Genomic DNA, 23,496 nt, shown 5'->3' on the forward strand with positions numbered 1-23,496 from the left:
ACGGCTTCAGAGGTGGGCACTGGATGTTGAAATAGTATAATTTACTATTGCAACTAGAGTCTGTGTGGACAGTAAGGAAGGTGTTGGATTTTAAATCCAACACCTTCTCCCCCCTCAGCAAGTCGTTACGACTTGCGGGGTAATGGTATGCGTTGTTGCAACGCGGTCGTGGTAACAACCGTGTTGTATCAACATGAGGGGTGACGATTTAGTGGTGAAGGTTGTTCACCAAAAAATACACATTGACAAATAACTAGTGGAGACTGCAGGGAATGTATTGGCGCAGGAGTGCTTGCATTTAGGAACATAGTCCCTGATTCTTCCAGGAGGAAGCAGAGTAGTGAATGGTAAAGTTGGTGATAGTGACGCTCACAGCTACGTCACTTCACTTGACTATCATGAGTATGCGGACCATGCCTGCATGCCAACTACCTTCATAAGAGCTTTGCTTCTTTAATACTTTTGTGTTTTGTTTTGTTTTTTATTCTCCTGCTTGTCTGTCGGTGCCTCCCTCACCCCCCCATGCTAGGACGAACTTTTAGACCTTCAGTTACAAAGAAACTTAGAGTATTTGGATCAGCAGGTAGGCGATGCTTGCAGTGTTCCTTTCGCTGCCTCTTCTTTTCTTTGTGTTGTGGCATGACCCCCACCCCTCCCTTCTTGCCTCTTACCCTTTATCGGCATGGGCTTTCTTTTCTTCGGGTGCCTGTTGCATGCCGGTCCCAGCTGCTAGATTGTATCTGATTGATATGCATACTTTATGCTGGATTTTGTGCACTTTCCATAGTTATGTTTTACCTATAACCTTTACATATGTCTTACCAAACTCCACTAAGTTTTAAATAGCTTCTACAATTCACATGTGTTTCTGCAGTTTAAATTTGGTGTACATCAGTCAAGGATCTCTTTGTGTAAAACAATTTTAAGATGGTTTAGGATGTTTTCATGTACATGTACATGGACTCCTTCATATAACATACAAAGTGGACAATTTCTAAATTGTACACATAAAATGTCACACAATTTGACACAATTTGACACGGAATAAGACCCTACTTAGGGAATGGGTATGCTTCAAAAACCGTAAAATGTGATTGTACAGATTATGAGATCAAACTTTAAGGAAGGAATAGATTTATTCATCATTTTGTATATCCAAAGAGTATGGCATGCACACTGCTCCAAAAATCACCAGGACTACATGTTAGGAAAATACATGCCCCTAGTGACATGCACAGTAGTTGACAAAGCCTGGTTACAGTGACAGTCCATGCAACTGGATTGAACCCTTGATGATATTCAGTCCAAGTAGTGGCAGTGGGTAGGGTTGTTAATAAGGCTCTCTCCGCAGAGTAAGTTGTCTCTCAACGTTGGTGCTCATATACTTGCAACTTGGCTAATTTCTGGACATCTTTTGTGGGTTTTCTATTTTGCAGATGGTTGGACTTGCTTTTTAGGACCACCGGGATGAAATTTAAATTTGGATAGCCCCGACTTGCGGTAGTTAGTTGTTTTGCACAGTGGTAGACTAGAAGATTGCTTGGTGATTGTGTCACCTGATACTTAGATCTTGGTGCCTGCTCTTATACTGATGGATTATTTGATGTTTGACACCTTATGTTTTTGCAAGTCTCGGTAGATTGAAATGCATGGATTTTTCAAAGTTCTCCTTTACTTTGATCAAAAACATTATAAGATGGTCCACATACAGAGACGTTTTAAGGCATGGGCAAAGTGGGCTCTGGCCCAGGGTCGCAGTCCTTCCGGAGGCCTCCTGACAGAGCCTGCTCTGCAGAGTCTCACCCTGGTGACATTGAACAATTCTTAAACAGATTTTTCAAAATACTGTTTCCTTCAATTTATTTTTAATGTGGGTCATGAGTGAGAGTCTATTACAGGCATTTTGCAGAGAAATGTTTGTTTCATGTAACATCCACAAAAAGTTTCTTTTAGATCACAGTAGGACCTCTCATATAACAAATATGTGGGTGTCACAGAAATTATTTGCAGTATTAATAATATAAGCTGTAGGGCAGGGGACACCTCCTACTGGTCATTTGCTTCAGCACCAGGACTCTCTTGCAGTACCTGCTGCTCTACAAACAAAAACACCTTCATTCATTCATAATATGAATGGGCGGGCTGCTGCTGTGTTACAATATTGAAAACACATCACTATCCCTGAACATTAGATGCAAATACATTTCGAATTTGGACCGGTGTGCCTGTGCACTGCCAGTGACCTGGCCAAAGAGGACATGAAAGAGCTGAAACTGGATCATACATTCAAATCTGTTTTGAACAGGAGCCACAAAAATACGTTTGACCCAGGCCCCTAAAATCCTTAAGATATCCCTGTCAACATATGCCACAAGAACTGATTGTGCTTCTGTGAAAAGGTACCTGAAATTTGAGACTCTGAAAAGACTTCTAAGGTATTCCTGGTCTGAACTGTCATTGTCCTCGTTGACATAAGTTTCACTTTTGACTCATTTTCAATGGTTTCCAAAGCCAAACGCTTATATGAGTGCATGTTAAAATTAGTCCAACATTTCTATCTTTTAGGATAGTGAGCTTGAGTGTTCCATAAGCTGTGCACCTGATGTTACCCTAGTCTTATGTAAACATTGCTTACGGCTATGGTGCTGGCCAGTTCATTGGCGCTCATTATTAAACTGAGTTCAAAACGTAAACATGTTTTCGTCAGCCGTCGATGATAACATTGGGAAAAGTTTGCATTTAATTAAAAAAAAGAACGTACACTATCCGATTCCAGTGTCATGGATCAAACGCTCCAATGATCAGGATGGAGAGAATCGTGTAGTGGGAGGCCATTCATCCACTCCCATGGAACCAAAACCAACTTTGTGAAAAAAACATTGAAGGACGATGTGGACTTCAGGGGCAGTCTGGAGAACCAGCCCCTGTTTTAAAGAGGTGGCCTCATTACAACCACACTCATGGTCAGTGCCCACAGACACTAGATGGCAGGAGTGTGCACAGCTTGGGATCCTACAACAGAATAATTTCACAGGGCTGGTAACCAGGGCCTGTCTTGGATTGCAAACCAGCCCTGGCAATTACGTCCGTCTGGCCACGGAGGGAGTGGTCGGGTGGTGGGATCTGGTGGGAATAATGGTGCTGTCTGGTTACAAGGGGCCAATTTTACAGCACTGCTGCAAAATCGGCTCTCAGTATGAAAAACGCCCACCACCGGTCGAAAATTGGCCCCCGCCCTTCCTACCCACCGTGAAAACACACGGTGCCCGCTACGGCCAGTCTGGCCCTGCTGGTAACTGAGTGAGCAGGTGCTTCAGAAAATGAGCTTGTTTAAAAGCCTAGTAGTTTGCATATTGGACAATCCACTTCTGGCTTTAATTTCAAAAATGGACGTTTGACAGAATCAAGAAATGCAACAGTGTGTGTTGATTAGGACACTTTTTAAATCTGTGATAGATTGTCACATGGAGCCGCCAATGTTCTAGATCAGTACTTATTTAATGGGTCTCCTGAGTAGTTCTTACGTGTGGCCAAAATCCCTAGTCACCTTATAAAACACCTTATACATATAGCATGTTTTGTGAGGAAATGAAGGTCTGACCAAGGAATTCTGAAACTCCCTAAGAATGTGAGATCTGTGCCAGACAGAGATTTCTTCATATGTTGATCTTTGGTAAAATGGTGTCCAGCTTTCATCCACAAATTGGATGCCAAAATCACATAACCGTTTTCTAGATAGTAATATATCTGCTCGCAAAAACACAGAAAAGGAAAATTAACACTGTCTAAATAGTTTAATTGGGTAGGCAGCTGGAAAAAATATTTATTTTCCAAATTCAGAAACCTATTAAAATTAAGTTGATAAGAAAAAGATACCTGAATTTAAACTTGTAACAATGTTCCTAAAGAGTGGGTTTAATGTGCATGACTTACAGTGACCCAAATGTTGCCAACCTCACTGATAGAGAATCAGCGAGAACTCTTATATAATATACTTACTGAGCAGAAAAGCTTTCAACAAACTTGCAATCAAAGATTTTTTAAGTTTGTATGTAAAGGATGTTTAGCCTCTTCAAGCTTATACTTCATGCTGCCCATTTTCAAGGTTGCAAGAAATTAATTACACCACACATACAAGTCCATACTAAAATGCAAGAAGCCATAAGCTGCAAGTTTTAATTCTGCTTCACGTGGCTAATTACCTCTGTTTAAAAAGCAGGTCATTTGAAGTCCTGCAGGAGGCCAAGAATGAGGCTTTTGGGTAGACCAATAGGTACACAGGCAGCAAAGACTGAGTGCTCATAGTATGTGCTGCAGTAGATACAAATGCTCTGCAAAAATGTAAATGTAAATTGATACTTGTATAGCACACTACTCACCCGCAAGGGTCTCAAGGCGCTTGTACGAATACCGCTGTGGAACCCATTCTGGCTTTCCCTGTGAGGCGTCCACTCCTGGGCACCCCCAAGGTTGAGGCCAGGCATCCTTAGCGTTGTGGGGGCCGTTGTGGAGATTAAGCAAGCTATTGCCCAGAGTTGCAGAGTGAGACTCCATGATTGGAATAGGCACCGAGGCGAGAATTATCAGGTCCGTGGAATTTTGAGCACAAGACCCGCCGAGGCTGGGAATTGAACCCTGGTCCCGGGCTAGACCTCTGCATCAGGGTCTGCCGCTCTAATCATTGAGCCACACTTCTCCACTGCATACTCCTGCCACCTTGCCACCTAGGGTTGGTCTTGGACGTCTTTCTGCCTGTCCTGCAGAAATGTTGAGAAGCCCGATTTACACTTCCTCAGTGCCTGACATATCTTTTGCACAAAAAATGAGGTGATCTGACGAGGCTTGACTGTGCGTCCTGTGGACCACCTTCTTTCCCTACAGTACTTCTGTGTTTTCTTGCAGCGGAAGGAAATGCAGGCTTGGCAGGAAGTCTCTATGTGGGTCTGAGATGGGCAGAGGGTGTAGACCTTGTGATGGTCACTTCAGGGTAATTTGGTGGGCAGAATTAGAAGGATGTACATTCCATACCCTTGCTCATGGTGCTTTCTCCCTGAAACATCAGCGAGCACTCGAGGATGGCAGCTTGATCCCACAGTGCATAAATGTGTACTGTTCAGTGACCATTGGATCTGGAGCCCCAGTGTCATGGGTAGATGTTTTCTTCGGCATTGTGTTCATTGCCGTGTTAGAAAAGTGATCCTGAAGCAGCATTTCCAAACATGCAAGGCTGATGGCTGAAGAAAACAATCTTAGGTGAGCCAGTGTGCTGGTACACTGTGGACCAAGGCTGGAGTCACAGTTGGTCTTGTGACTTAGACTTCTTCGAAGAAAGACAAGTTGCAAACATCCGGGCCCAAATCTAAATTGTAATTGTATTTATATAGGGCTTACTACCCCTGACGAGGTGTCAAAGTGCTTTTCAACGAGTCACGCACTACTCCAGAACCCGAAAAGGATTGGTGGTGGATTTGGATAGGGAAAGTTGAGTGTTGAACATATAAGTCTGTTAGTTGGATTGAGTAGTATAATGGAGGGATAGAAGAGGGAAGAGTCTAGAAATGTTTTATTTGGGAGATCATAGTAGTAAGATGAGGTTTGGGATGCGTCCAGGAGAGATTCATAAGGGTAGAATTTAGAGAGAGGAGTTTTGTGAGAGCACAATAGTAAAATTAGGCTTTTGGTGAGCCTAGGAGGAATATCGGCGGGAAGAGTCCAGAAATGGTTATTTTGGAGATCATAGTAGTAGAATGAGGTTAGGATGAGTCTGAGTGGAGGTAGAGGATATATTGAGGGAGGTTTGGGATGAGACACACTAGTGCATTTGAGCGAGTCCAAGTTTAGATTGTTTAACATTATTTGTTCTACAGTAAGAGTAAAGCAACAAACATAGTTACATACCCACACAGAAAGGGTATATATGTATAAGGAAGACAAAACATAGAGATTCAAAATAGTATTGCCTAAACTCAGTCCTCCAAGTGCTGCACTTGAAGCCAATTCACCTATGCATTTTTATAACTATTTTTTATTTAATTTTAATTTTCTTTTCCTCAACTTCGCAACAGTGAAGCACCTGTAGACAAAATAGCAATGACAATTACTTACTGTGACAGACAAGCAGAACAGAGACCCACGAGAATCCAATAAAACAACCCATATGAAAACTATGCAGTGACCCTCAAACACATTAAGCATAGAATGAGCATACTCTCTTTCGCTCTCTCGCTCACTCTGCAATCTTAGAGTATGTTATGTACGTCAAATCCTCTGTGGCCTGGCTGATAATGTTGCAGACCATATGGTTTATGAATACATAAAAGCACAAACCCTAAGACAGGAGCTTCCACGCACCCCAGCCCTCTGGTGGTACTGTCAAACCCCAAGTTTCAATCAATGAGTGCAACGCTTGCACCCTCATGCTCAGATTCACACTCGGAAAGTCTAGCAAGGACATTGAGGATAATGAGACCGTTCAGCTTCTGTTCAGTTTCATCTTATGGTCCATCGAATCACACCCGTACCAACACTTAAAGCTTTAGCTCGACTCTGAGAACACGAGTGCGAACAGACACCTTCCTTTGCTTCTCTGAGTCGTTGCCTACCTACTACTTGCCAATGAAGTCCTTTGTCATCCTAGCAGCTGATATTTAGTACTGGACTTGCAGGTAGGCAGATCTAAGGCGGGTCACCATGAAAGCTGTAAAACCGTACGCTGAGATCAGAGTATGTCGAATTGGTGGCATGATAATCTTGTTTCCCGTGGCTCTTCCCCGGTATCTATTCTAAAGGCTAGCTACCATTTGTCAAAACAGTAGTCTAATTTGAAACCACAATTTAGTAGATTACGTTTGGTTAATGTTGGAAGCGAAAGAGAGCCGGCAAACGATGGCCACACATGTGTGAGGCTACTGCAGTCCAGGATTGCCATCCAACATTATCCTGCCCCAAATGGCTGCGAGTAACTAGGCCTGGACTTATAGGGGATACCTGCAACCCCCGGGGCCCCAAATAAATTGAGTTGATCCAAGCCACGGGCGAATATTCACTTAGAGTCCCTCTGGTTGGCGGAGGCTTAACAGACCTTTAAGATGGCAACCGTGCTGGAGAGATCGAGGACCCACTGCCGTTCTTTCTGAGGTGAGTGGACGGCTGACTGCTGTGCGAGGGACGAGAGGGGCTATCTGCACCCTCCCCCCGTCCATACACCACTATGAGTTTGCAGAGCATGTGAATCCACAGCACTATATGCTATGAATAGATGGTTACAGAGTAACATACATTTGATGCGCGATTGAAATGAAGTTTTCATGTGAATTGCTACAGACACAACAATGGTGATACAGTTGGTGTGCACCTGTTACAACGCATTTTTTACAACGCACTACTGTTACAACGCATCCATTACAACGCGGATACTGTTACAACTCATGTTTTTACAACTCATTTTTTTACAACGCAGGTACCTTTACAACGCATACCATTACAACGTAAGTATTGGTAAGTATATAGTTATATTTTAAATGTTATATGTTTGGGGTAAAGGGGTATTTTTAGGGGTTAGGGTCAGTTTTGGGTTTTAGGGTAAAGGGGTATTTTTAGTGTTCAGGGTCAGTTTTCAGTTTTTGGGTAAAGGGGTATTTTTAGGGTTTAGGGTCAGTTTTCAGTTTTTGGGTAAAGGGGTATTTTTAGGGTTCAGGGTCAGTTTTCAGTTTTTGGGTAAAGGGGTATTTTTAGGGTTCAGGGACAGTTTTTAGTTTTTGGGTAAAGGGGTATTTTTAGGGTTCAGGGTCAGTTTTCAGTTTTTGGGTAAAGGGGTAGTTTTAGGGTTCAGGGTCAGTTTTCAGTTTTTGGGTAAAGGGGTATTTTTAGGGTTCAGGGTCAGTTTTCAGTTTTTGGGTAAAGGGGTATTTTTAGGGTTCAGGGTCAGTTTTCAGTTTTTGGGTAAAGGGGTATTTTTAGGGTTCAGGGTCAGTTTTCGGTTTTTGGGTAAAGGGGTATTTTTAGGGTTCAGGGACAGTTTTCGGTTTTTGGGTAAAGGGGTATTTTTAGGGTTCAGGGTCAGTTTTCAGTTTTTGGGTAAAGGGGTATTTTTAGGGTTCAGGGTCAGTTTTTAGTTTTTGGGTAAAGGGGTATTTTTAGGGTTCAGGGTCAGTTTTCAGTTTTTGGGGTACAGGGTAAAAATAAATTAAATTTAATTTTAAATTAAATTATTTAATAGTAAATAAATTAAATTAAATTACATTGCATTATTTTTGGGGTTGAGGGTCAGTTTTGAGTTTTTGGGGTACAGGGGTACAGGGTAAAAATAAAGTTATAATTTTTTTAATTTACAATAATTAATTTAAATTATATTTCATAAAATTACTTTAATTTATTTTTGGGGTTTAGGGTCAGTTTTGAGTTTCTGGGGTACAGGGGTACATGGTAAAAATAAAGTAATATTAATTTAAATTTAAATTAATTAACGGAAATTAAATTATTTAAAATTACATGAAATTATATTTTTAAAATTAAGTTACTATTATATTATTAATAATAATATATACTTACCAATACTTACGTTGTAATGGTCTGCGTTGTAAAGGTACCTGCGTTGTAAAAAAATGCGTTGTAAATACATGCGTTGTTACAGTATCCGCGTTGTAAAAACCGCGTTGTAACGGTATGCGGAGTAAAAGTCCGCGTTGTAACATCATATATCCCAGTTGGTGTATATCCGATACAGTTATCACATTGCTTGCGTTTTAAGTTGGAACTAAAAAAAACACTCTTGAAACCAGACCAACGTAAGACTTTCTTAGAACCAGGATAGAAACCTATCAGTTGAGTTCCTACTCTGCACAAAAGGAATGGAACCTTTCAATAAATTGTCTTTATCAACTTCACATTCTGTGATAGATTATGAAACTGCTTATAGCGATGCCATTGTGCATTTTTGTGGCCCTCATATTTATATATGAGACCACTGCAAGAGTGGTTTCATTTCCACTGGTCACAATCTGTGAAGTATTAGGCTAATGAAGGGGGTAGATCAGTGAAAAAAAAGTAGAAACTGACATCTATTACAGGGAAGGATGTTCACAAATGTATAATGGGTGAGCATAGTGTAGCGTCCATCTCCAATGGAGTGAGACACAAAAACATGACAAATACAATATCTGTCAGCATGCGGTAAATGGACGATTTTAGAGTCACATCTGCATATTAATGTTTTGAAACGTAAGACAATAGCCGTAGTCTTGCCAGTGTGCCTCGAAATCTTTTTGTTCGAGTTCATACGTCTGCCTTTTGAGCCAATATGTAAATGTAAATCAATTAGATAAATGCAGGAGGTGTAGTTAAATCCTTTATATGAGGTATTTTCGTTATAGATGCTAGATTAATAAAGGAAGTAATGTCTTTATTACAGGTTAATCTCATGATTAACTTTTCTGTAAAAATGCTCTGCTAATACTTAGTTTACATACATTGGGGGTTCAAACCGCTGTGTTACAAGGATACAATTAAGGAATAATGAAAAACATGGAGGTATTTGTTGCCTTTTGGAACTTATAGGAAAACTACCAGGGCAGGTTTGGCTGGCATTTGTTAATAATATCAAGAAAAGGGGTACAGCTCTAGCATTTATGGTGAACATATCCGTGAAACACCTAGGACCCAATTCACAGAACTAACTTAAGACAATATCCTAAACTTACTACCATTTTGGTATTCACAGAAGGCACTTACTCATTTTGGTATTCACAGAAGGCACTTACTCATTTCGGTATTCACAGAAGTTAGGAGTCCTAACTTTAGGACTCCTAAATGCCTTCTGTGAATACCAAAAGTTTTAAAGTTAGGGTTTTTCTCAGTTTAGGAGTCATAAAGTTAGGACTCCTAACTTCTGTGAATACTGAAATGAGTAAGTGCCTTCTGTGAATACCAAAATGAGTAAGTGCCTTCTGTTAGTACTAAAATGGTAGTAAGTTTAGGATTTTGTCTTAAGTTAGTTCTGTGATTCAGGCCCCTAGAGTTCAGTGCACATTTTCAAGAACCATTACTGTGTTGATGCAGCACAACACAAGGTACACTAGTTGAGCATTTAACGACTAGTTGGGCTTGTGACACTTAAGAATTTATATGAAATAGCTACAATCTTGATCTCATACTGGGAAAGGAAACATCTTCTTACCTGTCAAATATTTCTATATGCTTGAATAATTCGGAATTCATATTCAAGCGACCCAGCCTCCTAGAGATGCTCTAGTCATCAAAACTTGCTCGCACATACACATAAAAGCCCAAATTAAAAAAAATAATGCAGACAGAGCATAGCGAGGGGAGTATGAGGAAATGGGGTCTGTTATATGGCGGGGTGGTGTGACCTCTACGTGTAATACTTACCAACCCCTTTAGGACCAATACGTTTCATTTGCTAAACACTCTAGCTCAACCCTGGGCAGCTGTTCATTCTATTAATTTTATTTTACGTATCGAGTTTTATATAGCGCCCACAAGACCCTTTCGGGTGTCAGAGTGCTGTACAAGAATAACGAAAGGTAGTTAAGATAAGAGCGATAAACAATACAAATATACATGGGATTGGTCACGGAAGTAATAATTACAGTGGCAAAACCATGGAAAATACCACAGGGTAAGAAGACCGGAATACGTAGTCTCTTGAAAATAATCGCGTGGACAAGACTCTTTTGGGTGTCTTGGTGTTCACCAGTTAGCATGTAGATGGTTGGGAAATGGAAGATCGGCGTAGATCTCAGATGGTGGTGGACCTAGAAGTGATCAATAGAGTGTCATACAAGGAAAGTAGCAACAACAAAAATGAACAGGATCAAATAGCGTCACGACTGGAGGTGAGTGAGGTATATCCTGAATCTAAAAATAATGTTTGATAGTAGGTTTTACTTCTTTTTTGAAGATGGATGTTGAAGGGTTGGACCTGCTCTTGGGAGAAAGAGAGTTCCAGATTTTTCGGCAACTCCGGAGAAGGCTCGTTTGTAGGTTTTCTTTTTGTTGAATTTTTGTGGCTTCAGTAGAAGGTAGCTTGTGCTTTGTGAAGATCCGTTTCTGGAGAAAGGGTCAGTTTCTGCGCCAGGTAAGAAGTATTATTGTGGTGAAGAGCTTTATGCAGCATGCAAGCAATTTTGAGGTAGATCCTAGCCTCATAGGGTAGCCAGTTCAGTGATTGGAGGTCAGGAGTGATATGTTCCTTTTTTAGCCTAGCTGTTGCGTTCAAGGTAACCATTAATGGTGCTAGCTTGATTTTCTGAAGATCCATGAGGGTAGTACTACCATAGTCTAATTTAGATATCAAAAGTGCTTGAACTGCTGTTCTGAGAACTGTTTCCTTAATGCGTGTAGTAGACAATTAGCTTCTCAGGTGGAGGCACCAATGTGGTTCTGCATGGAGAGGTTACTGTTCAAGATTATTCCTAGGAATTTTGCTGAGTCAATTATGTGTGAGGTACAGTTCGAGGCTGTGAGATGTGGGAGCCATTCTTTGATTTTAGGAGTGATACTGGGTGGTGGGATTAAAAAGAATGTGGTTTTGAGAGCGTTAAGTTTGAGGTGGTTTTGAGTCAGCCAATGTTAAGTTTTTGTCAAAGTGTTATTGATGATGTGGATGTCTTCAGGTGAGGCAATTTTCATGCAGAGTTGAGTATCTTCTGCATTCATGTGGTAGGAGATGTGAGTTTCAGGATTTCAGTCAAGGGATCCATGTACAGGTTAAACAGTGTGGGGGAGAGAGTTGAGCCTGGGGATGCAAAGCGTATCTGGCGACTGATCAGATAGAGCATGGTTGATTAAAACGCATTGAGAGCTGTTGTGTAGGAATGAGGAGAACCATTTTAACAAGGTACAAGAGATACCCACCCTCCATCTTAATAGTTTCATAAGAGTCTCATGTTTGACCATGTCAAATGCAGCTGACCGGTCAAGTAGGATTAAAAAGGAAGATTCATTCTGATCGAATGAACGTAGAGTGTCATCACCAATGTGGACCAGAGTAATTTTGGTGCTGTGACCTGGCCTGAAACCAGATTGGCATTGGTCAAGGAGTTGGAATTGCTTGATGTAACGGCAGAGCTGTAGGTGCACACTGTTCTAAGAGTTTGGCCAAAGTTGGGATTTTGGAGATTGGGCTGTAGTTGTTAGTCAGGCTGGTTGGAGTTGTTCTTTTAAAGATAGGAGTAACCTGGTCACTTTTTAGGCAGTCTGGCATAAAGCCTTGAGTAAGTGAGGCATTGATAATCCTGGAACATAAAGTCAGCAGGAGGTGTTTGGTCTCAATGAGGAGTTTGAAGGGTATGAGGATCACTGAAATGGTTGGAGTATTTCAGAGATGCCAAAAGTTTTAAGATGCCACTTTCATCAAACGTTTTAAAGCTGGACCAAGCAGCATTGTTTTTTGGTTTGTGGGGAGGGCTTCTAGAGGATTCTTCCTGAGCATGGGTGGTGTGGTGGGCTTCGAACACTAAGAGTTTCATAGCATTCTGGAGATCAGTGGTGATTCTCAGCAGAGAAGGAGGCAACCATTTCTCAAAATGGTAAGGTTTTGTTGCATGAGGAAAAGGAATTGCTTATCCAATTTGTTTGTTTTTTGACAATTTCAAACTTTTGGGGTGGATTCAATGCTGCTGTTGATAAATTGCTGCTTTGGAATTTCTTATGTGCCAATTATAGGTGCTCTGTCTCAGAAGTTTCAGGTTCATCTATGAGGGGACAAGTCTCCATGATCTTTCAGCAAGTCTGCGGTGGTGGCGTTCCTTGTTAAGGTTACAGTTGAACCATGGGTTGGATCTTTTGAAGGGGACACTTTTTAGTTGTTTTGGGTCAATGGCATCCATGATGTTTGACATGTAGTTGATGTAGTGATCGGTGAGGTCTAATGTGTCAATCATGTTGGCAGGAGGGAACAGGCAACGGTCACTAATAGCCGAGAGTGTGACAAGATTGATGTTCGGGGTGTCTCTGACCCAATGTTTGGCTTTCACAGGCTTAACCCTGGAGATAATTGCCCTTTCAGCTATAAAGAAAGGGATGCAATAGTGGTCAGTACATTTGCATCTTAGGATAGATTCAATTTGTATGGGGTTCTGCTTTGCTATGATTAGGGCTGTTACAGGCTTGAATCAGGTTGAGGTCACGAGGAAAGGATTTTTAGCTGTTCACAAGCAAGTCATTTGGGTCGTTTCAGTGAATGTTGAAATCACCAAGAAAAATCTGGTTGTTATGGTCTCCATTATTAGTGGAGATGATTTCCAAGATCTCTTCGATGAGTGTGTGGTTATCTCCAGGAGGTTGGTCAATTGTGTGTAGAGTGCATTTTGAGTTGTCTTTGGTGGAGATGTTGATACTCAGATATTCGTAAGAGGGCAGTGATAGCGAATGGGTTTGTTTTATAGCTAGATGGGACCGGTAGATAGAGGCGAGTCCACCCACGGAGCGCCTGAACGGTCTGGTATGATGATGCCATGACTGGGAGGGACTGGATGTCCAGTATAGGGGATGAGGATTCATTCGGAGCTCAAGGTTAAGTATAAGGTCATCTACGTTAGCTGTGTGTTTCGCAGCTGAATAACGAGCATTTTAGAAAGTTTTGGTAGCAATAGCGAAAGTGTGTGAGATGGGGACTTGTTTGTTTTATTAATGGGCCTAGATCTAGGGTGGGGTTCCCTGAGAGCGTGTGTAGTAGTAGTCTAACTTTTTCAGTAGACATAACATGATCCGTCAGAGCAGGGTTATATGTGGCTAGGAGGGAGAGGCTATTGTTATCCGATAACTGTCTCACTAGCATATTGGGGCGGAAGGAATTATCTGGATTCGGTTTGCTTCTATAACTAGGTTGACGAGCACTGGTTTAGGCAGGGCTGGCAGCAGTAGGGCATTTCGGAATAGGGATGTTGCAGTTCTGGAGGCGAGTTTTTTGTATCAACCTATTATGTTCTTTGTTAGAGGTGATATTCACTAGATTAAGAATGTCAGTCTAATCAACTATAGATCCGATTTTATTGTATTGAGCATAGAGTAAGTGTGAAGACTCCTAATGAGCTCCTGACTGGTGGGATCACTATGGTGTGGATATCTAGTCAAATCAGGATAGTCAGGTGGACAGTCGTTCGTAGGGTCCACTATCAGAATCTTAATATTGGATAACTGAATGGGAGTGATTTGGATACAGTCCCGGTTGAGAGCAGTGTTGAGATAGGGTTCCCTATTAGGTTCGAAGGAGAGATATGTTGTTGTTTGGTAAGGTTGGCATTCACGAGAGAGGAAGGGGTATTTTGGACTGTAATTATACCCATGGAAGAGAAGTGGGATGCGGTGAGGAGCGGGGTACAAGGGGTGTGGTTATGGCAAGGAAGGGAGTCAGTGGGAAGTTAGAGTCTAACTTGTTCTTGATGTAGGAGAAGAGATCATTTAAATGTTCCAAGTTGAGCTTGGATAATTTAATGAGCACGGTGTTGTTGTTAAGGTAGAGATGGTTGCTTGAGCGTTGTACAAAGGTGAAGACGCAATAGTGAGTTTATAGCCATGTGACGCTTTCTTGGTGGTGGTGAGGTTGAGTAAAAAACATTAACACTTTACTCCATTTAGCACAAACATTAGTGACGAAGAAAAGATAATTAGGTATAGTTCCCTTGTTGTAGCAGATGTAAAGGTTTGTAATAAGTGTTTCTTTATTCAGTTTGAAAATATTATGTTTGAGATTTCTAGTGGTGCTTTTGGTTAAGTTAGTAGGGTAATTTAATCTAAACGTGTTGTGTCCTGCAGGGGGCAGTAGGGAGTTCAGTCTGTTTATATGGGATGGTTCCATGTTGGGTACAGTAGCCATATTGAGGCATCCCCTTCCAAGATTACTGCCATTTTGATAGCAGGAGTGAGGGTTACTTCATATAAAGTCTGGGAAGTCCCCTTTCCGTTTTTGTTCTCGTGTTATTGCGGATAGTCTTGTATCAATATCTGGGAAAGTTGATGGGTGAGGATTCCAGGCACAACCATGGGGGCCATCTTAAATGGCATAATAACACCAATATAAAATGTACTATATGTAATAAAATAGAGGTAAAACGAAAGTTGTCTGAGTATAAAAACGAAGTGACTGAGGAATAAAATCCCACAGCTATTCCAATATGAACAAGGAAAAGCATGTTCCGGTCGATAAGTCACACTCACCAGTAGCCAAAAATGAGGGTTGTCTTTAAATCCCCTCTGAGCGAGCAAGCAAAGATGGTTGGGGACAAGCAGTGAGGGACAGTCTGCGCCATACTCGAATAAAGAATCAGTCCTCTTGGGGACTCAAACCTTCCTGGTAGTCAAAGTGGCAGGACCCGACTTACACCGAGCACATGCAGTAAAGAGTTGCTGCAGGGCAAGATCTGTGTAAATGGCAAGCTCTGCAGGATCAGCGAAGTAGCAGCGAGGTGTATCCTGGAGGGGCACGGTCAGGTGTAAGGGCCAGCGAACACCATGCTCATGATTGGCCCTGTGGTCTTAGTGTGGTACAGCGATGTGTCGCTGAAAGGAGTGGCAACAGTTCTTGGTAGATAGGGGGTGTAGGGTGAAAAATATGCTTTAAGGACATGATGAGTCAGGCAGCCGCTTACCACTATTCAGCTGCAGGGTCCAATCCAATTGTTAGGCAGTCATGACTAGGAAACCGCCCATCATGGAGGACATAGCCCCGCAGTTGGGGACAGACTGCTTCATCCTGGAAATCCGGCAGTGGGTCTCACAGGGAGCCGCCACTGGCCGGAGTCCCCAGCGAAGTAGAAGGACCCAGGTTAAAGCAGATCTTGCACCGGAACGCAGTGCGGGATTCTACAGGGCATCAGAGTCTTGATCCAGGGGAAAAACAAAGCCCGGTGAGTGCACGGCTTAATGCTAGCCCCTAAGCACAGGCAGGGTGCAACACTGCAGCACTGCAGGACTCTGCATCGGTCCAAGGCAGGTGGAGGATGTAGCCAGAACTTACCACCCTCCTGCTTGAGCGGTTCTCGGCAATATGGCGGACTCCGGCATTGATCGCCCAAAACCAGGACCTCGGGCATCCCACCTGGAGAGCAGTAGGGTGCGAGGTGAGAAATGGAGGGACAGTAGAAGGGAAGGCCTCACTTGACCAGAGGACCACAATCGTGAACCAGTGACTTAATTCCTCCAGCCCACCGGTGATCCAAATGTGGACTCCCTCCTTCAGCCTGTTGAGAACCTCGAGGAAATTGAGGTGAAAAAGATCAAAGATCAGGTACTCTTCCAGTATCAATTATGTTTGTGGTGTTGGGGGGGGGGGGGGGGGGGGTTAAAGGACACAGATACTGTACGGGTGTCCGCCTTAACAGGGATTCAGACCAGAAAGTGATCCCAATCCCGGGAGCCTCTTAAATGCTCGACCTTACGGCGGCCATCTTCGTTCGCATATTTGCCTCGGAGCAGCAAGGCGTACACAAAGGAACTAGTGTAAAGCATTTAAACAGCACCAAAACAATTGCCGAAGAAATACACGAGACACTCAAGAAAACCAACTTAAATTTATTATTTTTAGGCACCAAAACAAAAAAGATCAACTGTGGGGTCCTGGAGCTATAGAATTTACAATGTACCGTAAATGTGCACTTTTTACTCAACGGGGAACAAGCACTGGTAAATTTGACGAATTTGACACTTAGGAAACTATTGAGGAAAAATTAAGGTGAGTATCAGTGCGGTTACTTGGAGTTACTTTGGACGATGATCTCCAGCTGTGAGACAGTCAGGGGGCAGGAAGGTCCACTGAAACATTTACCTCAAAGGTAGGAGCAGTCTTCAGTTAGTTCTAGGCATTTTTATCATTTGCAGTAGGTTCTTTTGTAAGTGGACCTGTTGCAAGGGATACAGGATGTGAAGATGCTCAAGGATGCTCTAGATGCGATGCGGTCAACAGGATCTTCTTTTGGCTACTCCTTGGTCAACAGGCTTGCTTGGAGAGGAAATCCTGGCCACAAGGGTAGACGTCCATCGAATCCTCAGTTCTGACGGAAGTCCAAACACCATTGGGCTACTGTAAGCCAGTAAGCCGGTAGCGGGGGTACAATGGAACCCTGCCTCAGATGATAACTTGCCTTCTGGGTGACCAAGCTGCACTCTAACAACTCTCCCTGGTTCAGCGAACTAGGGGGCAACTTTGTGCATCAGATCTTGGTCTCTGGTGCTATACGGTGACAAGATGTGGTGCCTTGAAGATTTGGGCTACCAACTCGCCCCAGCAGGCATCTTCAGCGGTTATGGTCCTGTGCTGTGATCAGGAGGTCTGCCAGCTAACCTTTGCAGTCTCTTGCTTTGGCTGGGCTCCAGAGACGGCTTCTCAATGAGCAGGAAACAGCAGGCACAGTCCCTCTCCTTTGCTAGCCAATGGGTTCAGCAGGTACAGTCCACCCCGGTGCAGCCTTTCTTCCCTGGCTCCACAGTGCAGCAGGGCAGTCCTTCTTTGGTCCTTTTCCAGTCCAGACGAGATCTAAGTTCTAAGTGCTCTTTAAGGCCCAGAAAATGCCCTCAGGGTGGGATGCAGTGGGTAACCAATGGGCTTCCAGGTTCCCTCCCTACTGATGACCACTTGCTATAAAGTGTGACATCTGGATATCTAAGCATGGCCCACTTACAACATGGAAGAAACCCTCTCTTGGCATCCAGAGCTCCCTAGCCGCACCCAGAGGTGTGGATACCAAGGGGGCTACATCCTCCTGGAAAACCCGTTTGACAACTGACCTCTCCTTCTCTGTCCCTAGTACCAGCCTTTCTACCTCAACAACAGAGCAGCCCCTCACCCAAATGTTTCCCATTTTCCCTTCAAAGGAGGCTTCCCCTTTGAAGTAGGCCTTTTGGGCCAACACCTGTGTGGCTTCCTGCGGGAGGGAGGCAATGCCTCTCTCCTTGGCAGGCCCCTATTTTCTTCTGTCATAGGAGTTATTAGTACGTTTAACCAGGAGGGCATAAAGCTGTCTGCAGGACAGGCCCCATGTACAATAGTAAAAGGACACTGAAGACTTTAGCAGTTGCCACTTTAGTTGCCCAAAGTTACGCTTTGCCCACCAGTGACATTTGATTCTATTTCACTATGAAATTGGAGTTTTTGCACTGATTATTTTGATACCTACAGTGCTAACTTTAGTATTCCAATTCAGAAGTATGCAGGCTGAGATGTCAGCAGGTAGCGCTGTACTTGTCAATTGGGCTACTAGCCTTTTCACTGTAAAAATGACAATTTAGGGTTTTTACTGCTTGAACATTTAAAAGTACATGTTCCAATTTTTAACATACAGCACCCTCCCTTAGGGCTTCATTGGCCGCCTATCTTAGGGGTGACTTACATATATTAAAATGAGAAGCTTGGCCTCTGCCATTACTTCAAATGGCAAACTCGTGTTAGCAGTTTTTAACTGCCCGTCCAGTCTACAGTGGCAGACTGGGAGCCATGTTTTAGCTTGTCGTACTCGTGGCGGCACAACTAGTGCTGCAGCAAAATAGAGACACCTCAACTTATATGCCCTAGGTACCCCTGGTACCATATGCTAGGGACTTACAAGTAAGGTAAGCTATGCCAATTTGGAACATGCCAATTTAAGCTTCACCACTTGAAGGGCCAGCACACATGCCCTTTTTTAGCAGGGCTCAGGACATTTCAGATCCATTACACCAGTACCTAGTGGTCAAAATAGGGCCAAAGGGTGAGGCTAAACTTGCAAAAAGCCTGTTCCCTTACAGGGATTAGCAGATATGTACATGGTACTCATCCACAACTACCAAACCATTAAATAACAGGAATACTCGCAGCATCTGAAGCTCATACTATCCAAGTTTCACAACTATTGTGAGAGATAATTCAACTCCAAACTTGAATTCTCTGCACTATTACTGTTTCTAGTGTAGGTTCTGCTTCAACCGAAAATGAATCGCACACCTTGCTTTTTGAAATCTACCTACAATGGAAATCTGCTTTGCACAGTGGTAGATAGTTGCAGTAACCACTTTCATCTCCTGGCTTCCTTGGACTGTAGATACAGACAAATTACTTTTTTTATGTTGGGGAGTCATACACTCATTATGGAAGATGTTTTATTAGATAAATGGGATACCCCATCAAAATAGGATGTTGGTTTGATGACAGATACAAGACACCTGGATGGGGAGGGGATGGGGATAGACTGTGGATCACTTAGATTAAGGGAAGAAATTGGAAGAATGGAGCACCACCAGAAAGTTAAAAAAACGTATTTCATTCACGAAAAGGGAAGCCTGATTGGAGGAGTGAAGAGAACAGGCCGTGGTGCATCGCTGAGCATGTTTTAAACCTTTCTGCGGCCTGATGTCCTCCAGTACTTCTAGATAGTAATCTTTGAGAAGATGCATGGGCAAATGGTTTTCATTGTCAATCAGGGGTCCTTGTCTAGAGTTCGCACCCCAGTCTCTCATGGATAATGGTTCTTCTTTTGGGCAGCTCACCAGCCGATCGCAGCTTTGACTTATTAACCCTGGTCATAAGTTTACTTGTTTCATAAAGATTTCTGGATGATAATGTTTTTCCTCACTCGTTAATGTAATCAATCCGAGGAAGAATGGCACGTGGCGCAATCGGGAGAATTTTTGATACCTCGCTGTCTTGTTGGCTGGGCTCTTCAGAGCTGCTGCTCATAAATATCTCTTGATTTTACCTTCGTTCATTATTCATTTTGACTGTGGTTGTTGTAAAGTTGCATGTTGTTTAAAAGGTACCTTGAATTCCAAGAATGGCATGTGCATACAGAACTGTGACTGAACACTCCTTGGGAATGCTTTGTTTAAGATGCTCTTTGCTGCAAGATTCAGGGCCAAAGATTTGTGTAGATAAGCTCTAGAAATGTATTTGAGCTTTTTTTCCTGGAATCAGTCAAGTTGTTTTCTGGTATGGTCCGCCATGTCCTCTTGTTATCACCTCTAGATCCCTGTCCCTTTGGTACAACCTGGTACACACTCTTGCATGCTCTCTCTTCACTGGCTGAATTTCTTCCTTTGTTTGTCACAGATGAATGAGAGTGAAACCCTGATCAGTATGGTCAACAGAATGGTGGAAAACTCATCCCCTAGGGCTCAGCTCTTCATGCAAGTAAGCGGTGGCCAACAGGTCTTGGCCATGCTATATCCCGTCCTAGTTGCTTATGCATGTCAAAAACCATTAGCATCCACTCTCCCTCTGCCTACTCCAACTGTGCCTTCATCCAGCACCTGCCATATAGGACAAACGTCTATTTGTCAACTATCTCTTTGAGCCATAAGCTCAGCAGCATCTCATTGTATGTTCATCAGTTGAAGAATTCATTGATAACATTCTACATAAATGTGTGTAATCCGTGCTAAACATGTCATTTCTATGTAATACCCTATGAGTAAAAAGACTCAATGCATTACAAAATATTCCTATCTGTGATGGAGTCACTGGGTAAACCTAAATGGCTCTTTCTATAGACCTGAAACCTTTTCCCATCGGGTCAGATACATTAAAAGTTATAACTAAACAAAGCACATTTCATGTATTTGTGGCCCTTGTTTCTGCTCCTCTTCGAGAGCGGAGATATTTGTATCTGTGTCTATGTGCTTGGATGCAGATTGGCCCATCGGGGGGACTTCCTGACATCCAAGCGTCTCTAAAGGATCAGTAGGATATGCCACTGTCACTTTCCTGATTCTGCTACATCAAACTCATCCTACCCAAGAAGTTTCATTCTTGAAAGGTTTTTGGCCTGTCTGTAAGTTCCACAGTTAACAGATAAACCACCCAATCCTCTGTGAATGCCGTAGCATATGTGTAGAGTAGAAATAGTGTTCCGACCCACATGCCGTCCACAGATGTTGGTTGAGCTTGAATCAAACATATCTTGTAGTTTATAGTCTTACGGTTGAATGCATTTTGGAAATGAGCAAGATAAAATACAATGAAACTGGTTAGCGTATGCTGATGCATAATTAGCATTTATGCAGAACCATGAATTGTTAAAAAGAAAATCCTTTGTTGAATTTGGCTGTTTCAATAACCCCAATCATTTTAATAACCTGTCCATCAGCTCTCTTAATATTTTGTAACATTTCCATGATCTACCTCATCTCATGTTAATTTTCCATGGGCATTCAGCTAGAGGACAGTCTTTTGATGGTGTGTCTGTGTGAGTCCTGTAATATAATGAGTAGCACTAGAGTTCAACCCCACCATAGTACCTAGAACAGCTGCTGCTGGAGTTGGAGCTGGGGTCGAGCCAGCCTCCTCAACATTCATAACATGGCTCAGTATTGTGTGCTTCTTCATTTCTAGGTTTCTCCATATCCAGATCCATACCGAGAAGCTCTGCAGGCCTACAAGAGGAATGGGGACGAGACTGATGTAAGTGTACTTTCACTGCATGCCCACGCAATCTTTTCTGTTGGATGCTGTCTGCCAGTGTAGGGTATGCTCCTGAGGGTTTGCAAGATTAACAAAAAGTGTGTGCCCAGACTATACTTGACCAGTGGGTCCTTTCTGCTCACCTTGTGTTCATTTGGATGTCTGGCGGGTGGAGTGACCATGAGCCTAAGAAAAGAACAATGTGTCCAAGGCCAACATCTACACAGAATGAGTTAGGTTAGTAAGAAATCTCCATTGTAAAGGTTAAAAAATGTAAAAGCTAGTAGAAAAGTAAAAAAGAATAAAACAGTCTTATTCACGGGTGCTAGCACTTTTACACCCTGGTGTCACATTAACAGATAACATTAAATTAAAGCATCTAAGTATCATTGAATTCCAAATGAATTAGAACTACTGTTAACATATTTATGTACCTTTTTGAGAGACTATGATAACATATTCTGCTTACAGTATAGGCACTGAGCATCTTTTTTATATATTTCTGCATAAAACATCTCTCCAACACTGAAAACACCTGACACTCATTCGTGTTCCTTATATTTCATCCACTGAGCTACCTTTGTGCCGTGCATCAAAGTGGATAGAAATGAGAGCATGCTAGCAGTGTTCTGACTCCGTTAAGCATTCAGAAATCAGCAACCCTTTAAAGGACTTGTTTTGTTGCCTGGTCTTGTCCAGCAAAGATTTTAAGTTGTCCATTTCAGGCGTATGTAGATCTTCCCTTATGAATATGGAAGGCACACATTTCGTGCAGAAAGCTGAACCAAGGCGTGCATTGTGATTCCCATCTGCACACTCCATAGTAAAATCTTGGGCATTCACCTCTGCCATTCATCTGCAGAGCATAGTCCACGACTCACCACACGCGAGACAACTGTTGCTAGCTTGTGGGCCATTTTGTGTTAACTGGTGGAACTCTGAGCCTCTAAGACATAGTTCCACATGGATGACATTTTCCTAGGATGAGCCAGGCATATTGCAACACTTGCTCAACAGTCAGATGTTCTACCTAACCACATACATGTTATCAGCAAAGAAAGCATTCTTATTCCAATACTTGGTTTTGCATTTTCCATCCCAAAGCTAAAACTACAGGTACCAAAAGGTAAGGAAAAATATGGGTTTAGATGACCTATGCAACAGGACAGCTTGATATCTTACAACAAGGCTTTCTCCAACCCTATGAAAGCACTTTTTTCGCATCAGTTCATAATGAAATCAATAGGTCACTAGGGAGGTGCACGCTCTCTACCAACTGTGTGGTCTTTTGCATTTCAAGAATACCATGCTCTGAAGCGTTCTCATGTATGGCTGCCACTTCGGTTTCATAATGTTCAAAAATCAAAGGTTTCCTTTGCTTAATGCTTTGTTTGTTTGAACAGAAATTGCTGGGAAAGCTCTGTGAGCAGCACAAAGTGGTACGGGAGCAAGATAGGCTGGTCCAGCAACTCCGCGCTGAGAAGGTAAACATGTGATTGCTTTGCAAGCATTGACGCACTGCGTGGTGTTCAAAAAGTGGGAGACAAATGTACCTGGGGTGTAGCTTTTTGCATGCAGTTGCCGTTAGGATTGCCTCTAGAAGGCGGTAAAGCCAGATTAGAGTCAAACACATGTCAGGCTCATCTTTCATAGGCAGGAAAGTCTGCGAGAGGAAATACCATCTCTGGTGTTGCCTGACACCAAGCTATATCTCGCTCACCTACCTGTCCTTTCAAAGATAGCCCTGGCACATGTTTACTTGTAGTTCAGCTCTATCAGCCAAATATCCTTTTTTTTTTTTAAATCAGTGGTCTTCAGAGCGTCCACTGCACCTTGTGCTGGAAAGTCTAGTACTTCAGTTTCTCTTCTGCCCATTGGGCCATCTTCCACTCTAATAATTAATGATAATCTTTTCTACCTTACCAGGAGAGCTTAGAAAGTGCTTTAATGGCCACTCATCAGGAGCTGGAGATGTTTGGAAGTCAACCAGCTTACCCTGAGAAGTTCCTGCACAAGAAAGAGTCACTGCAGAACCAGCTGATCAACATTCGGGTGGAGCTGTCCCAGGCGACAACGGTAAGGCCGCCCTGCGTAAGAGTCTAACTGTGGCA

The 23,496-nt window shown here is 42.7% G+C and overlaps 1 protein-coding gene across 9 annotated transcripts in view; it reads left to right on the plus strand.

Annotated features, from left to right (window-relative positions):
- The window catches only part of PLEKHA6 (pleckstrin homology domain containing A6), a 778,700-nt gene that overhangs the window by 700,303 nt on the left and 54,901 nt on the right, over positions 1–23,496 (plus strand). For 6 of the 9 annotated variants that reach the window (XM_086923462.1, XM_086923467.1, XM_086923466.1 and 3 more), the window contains 5 exons: positions 530–583; positions 20,036–20,116; positions 21,317–21,385; positions 22,789–22,869; positions 23,312–23,461. In XM_086923462.1, the coding sequence (XP_086779588.1) occupies positions 530–583; positions 20,036–20,116; positions 21,317–21,385; positions 22,789–22,869; positions 23,312–23,461 (435 nt within the window). The remainder of the gene's footprint in view (positions 1–529; positions 584–20,035; positions 20,117–21,316; positions 21,386–22,788; positions 22,870–23,311; positions 23,462–23,496) is intronic. The other 3 variants (XM_086923463.1, XM_086923464.1, XM_086923470.1) reach the window with 1 other exon arrangement.

Source organism: Lissotriton vulgaris, chromosome 5 (assembly GCF_964263255.1).
Source record: "Lissotriton vulgaris chromosome 5, aLisVul1.2, whole genome shotgun sequence".
Taxonomy (NCBI): Eukaryota; Metazoa; Chordata; class Amphibia; order Caudata; family Salamandridae; genus Lissotriton; species Lissotriton vulgaris.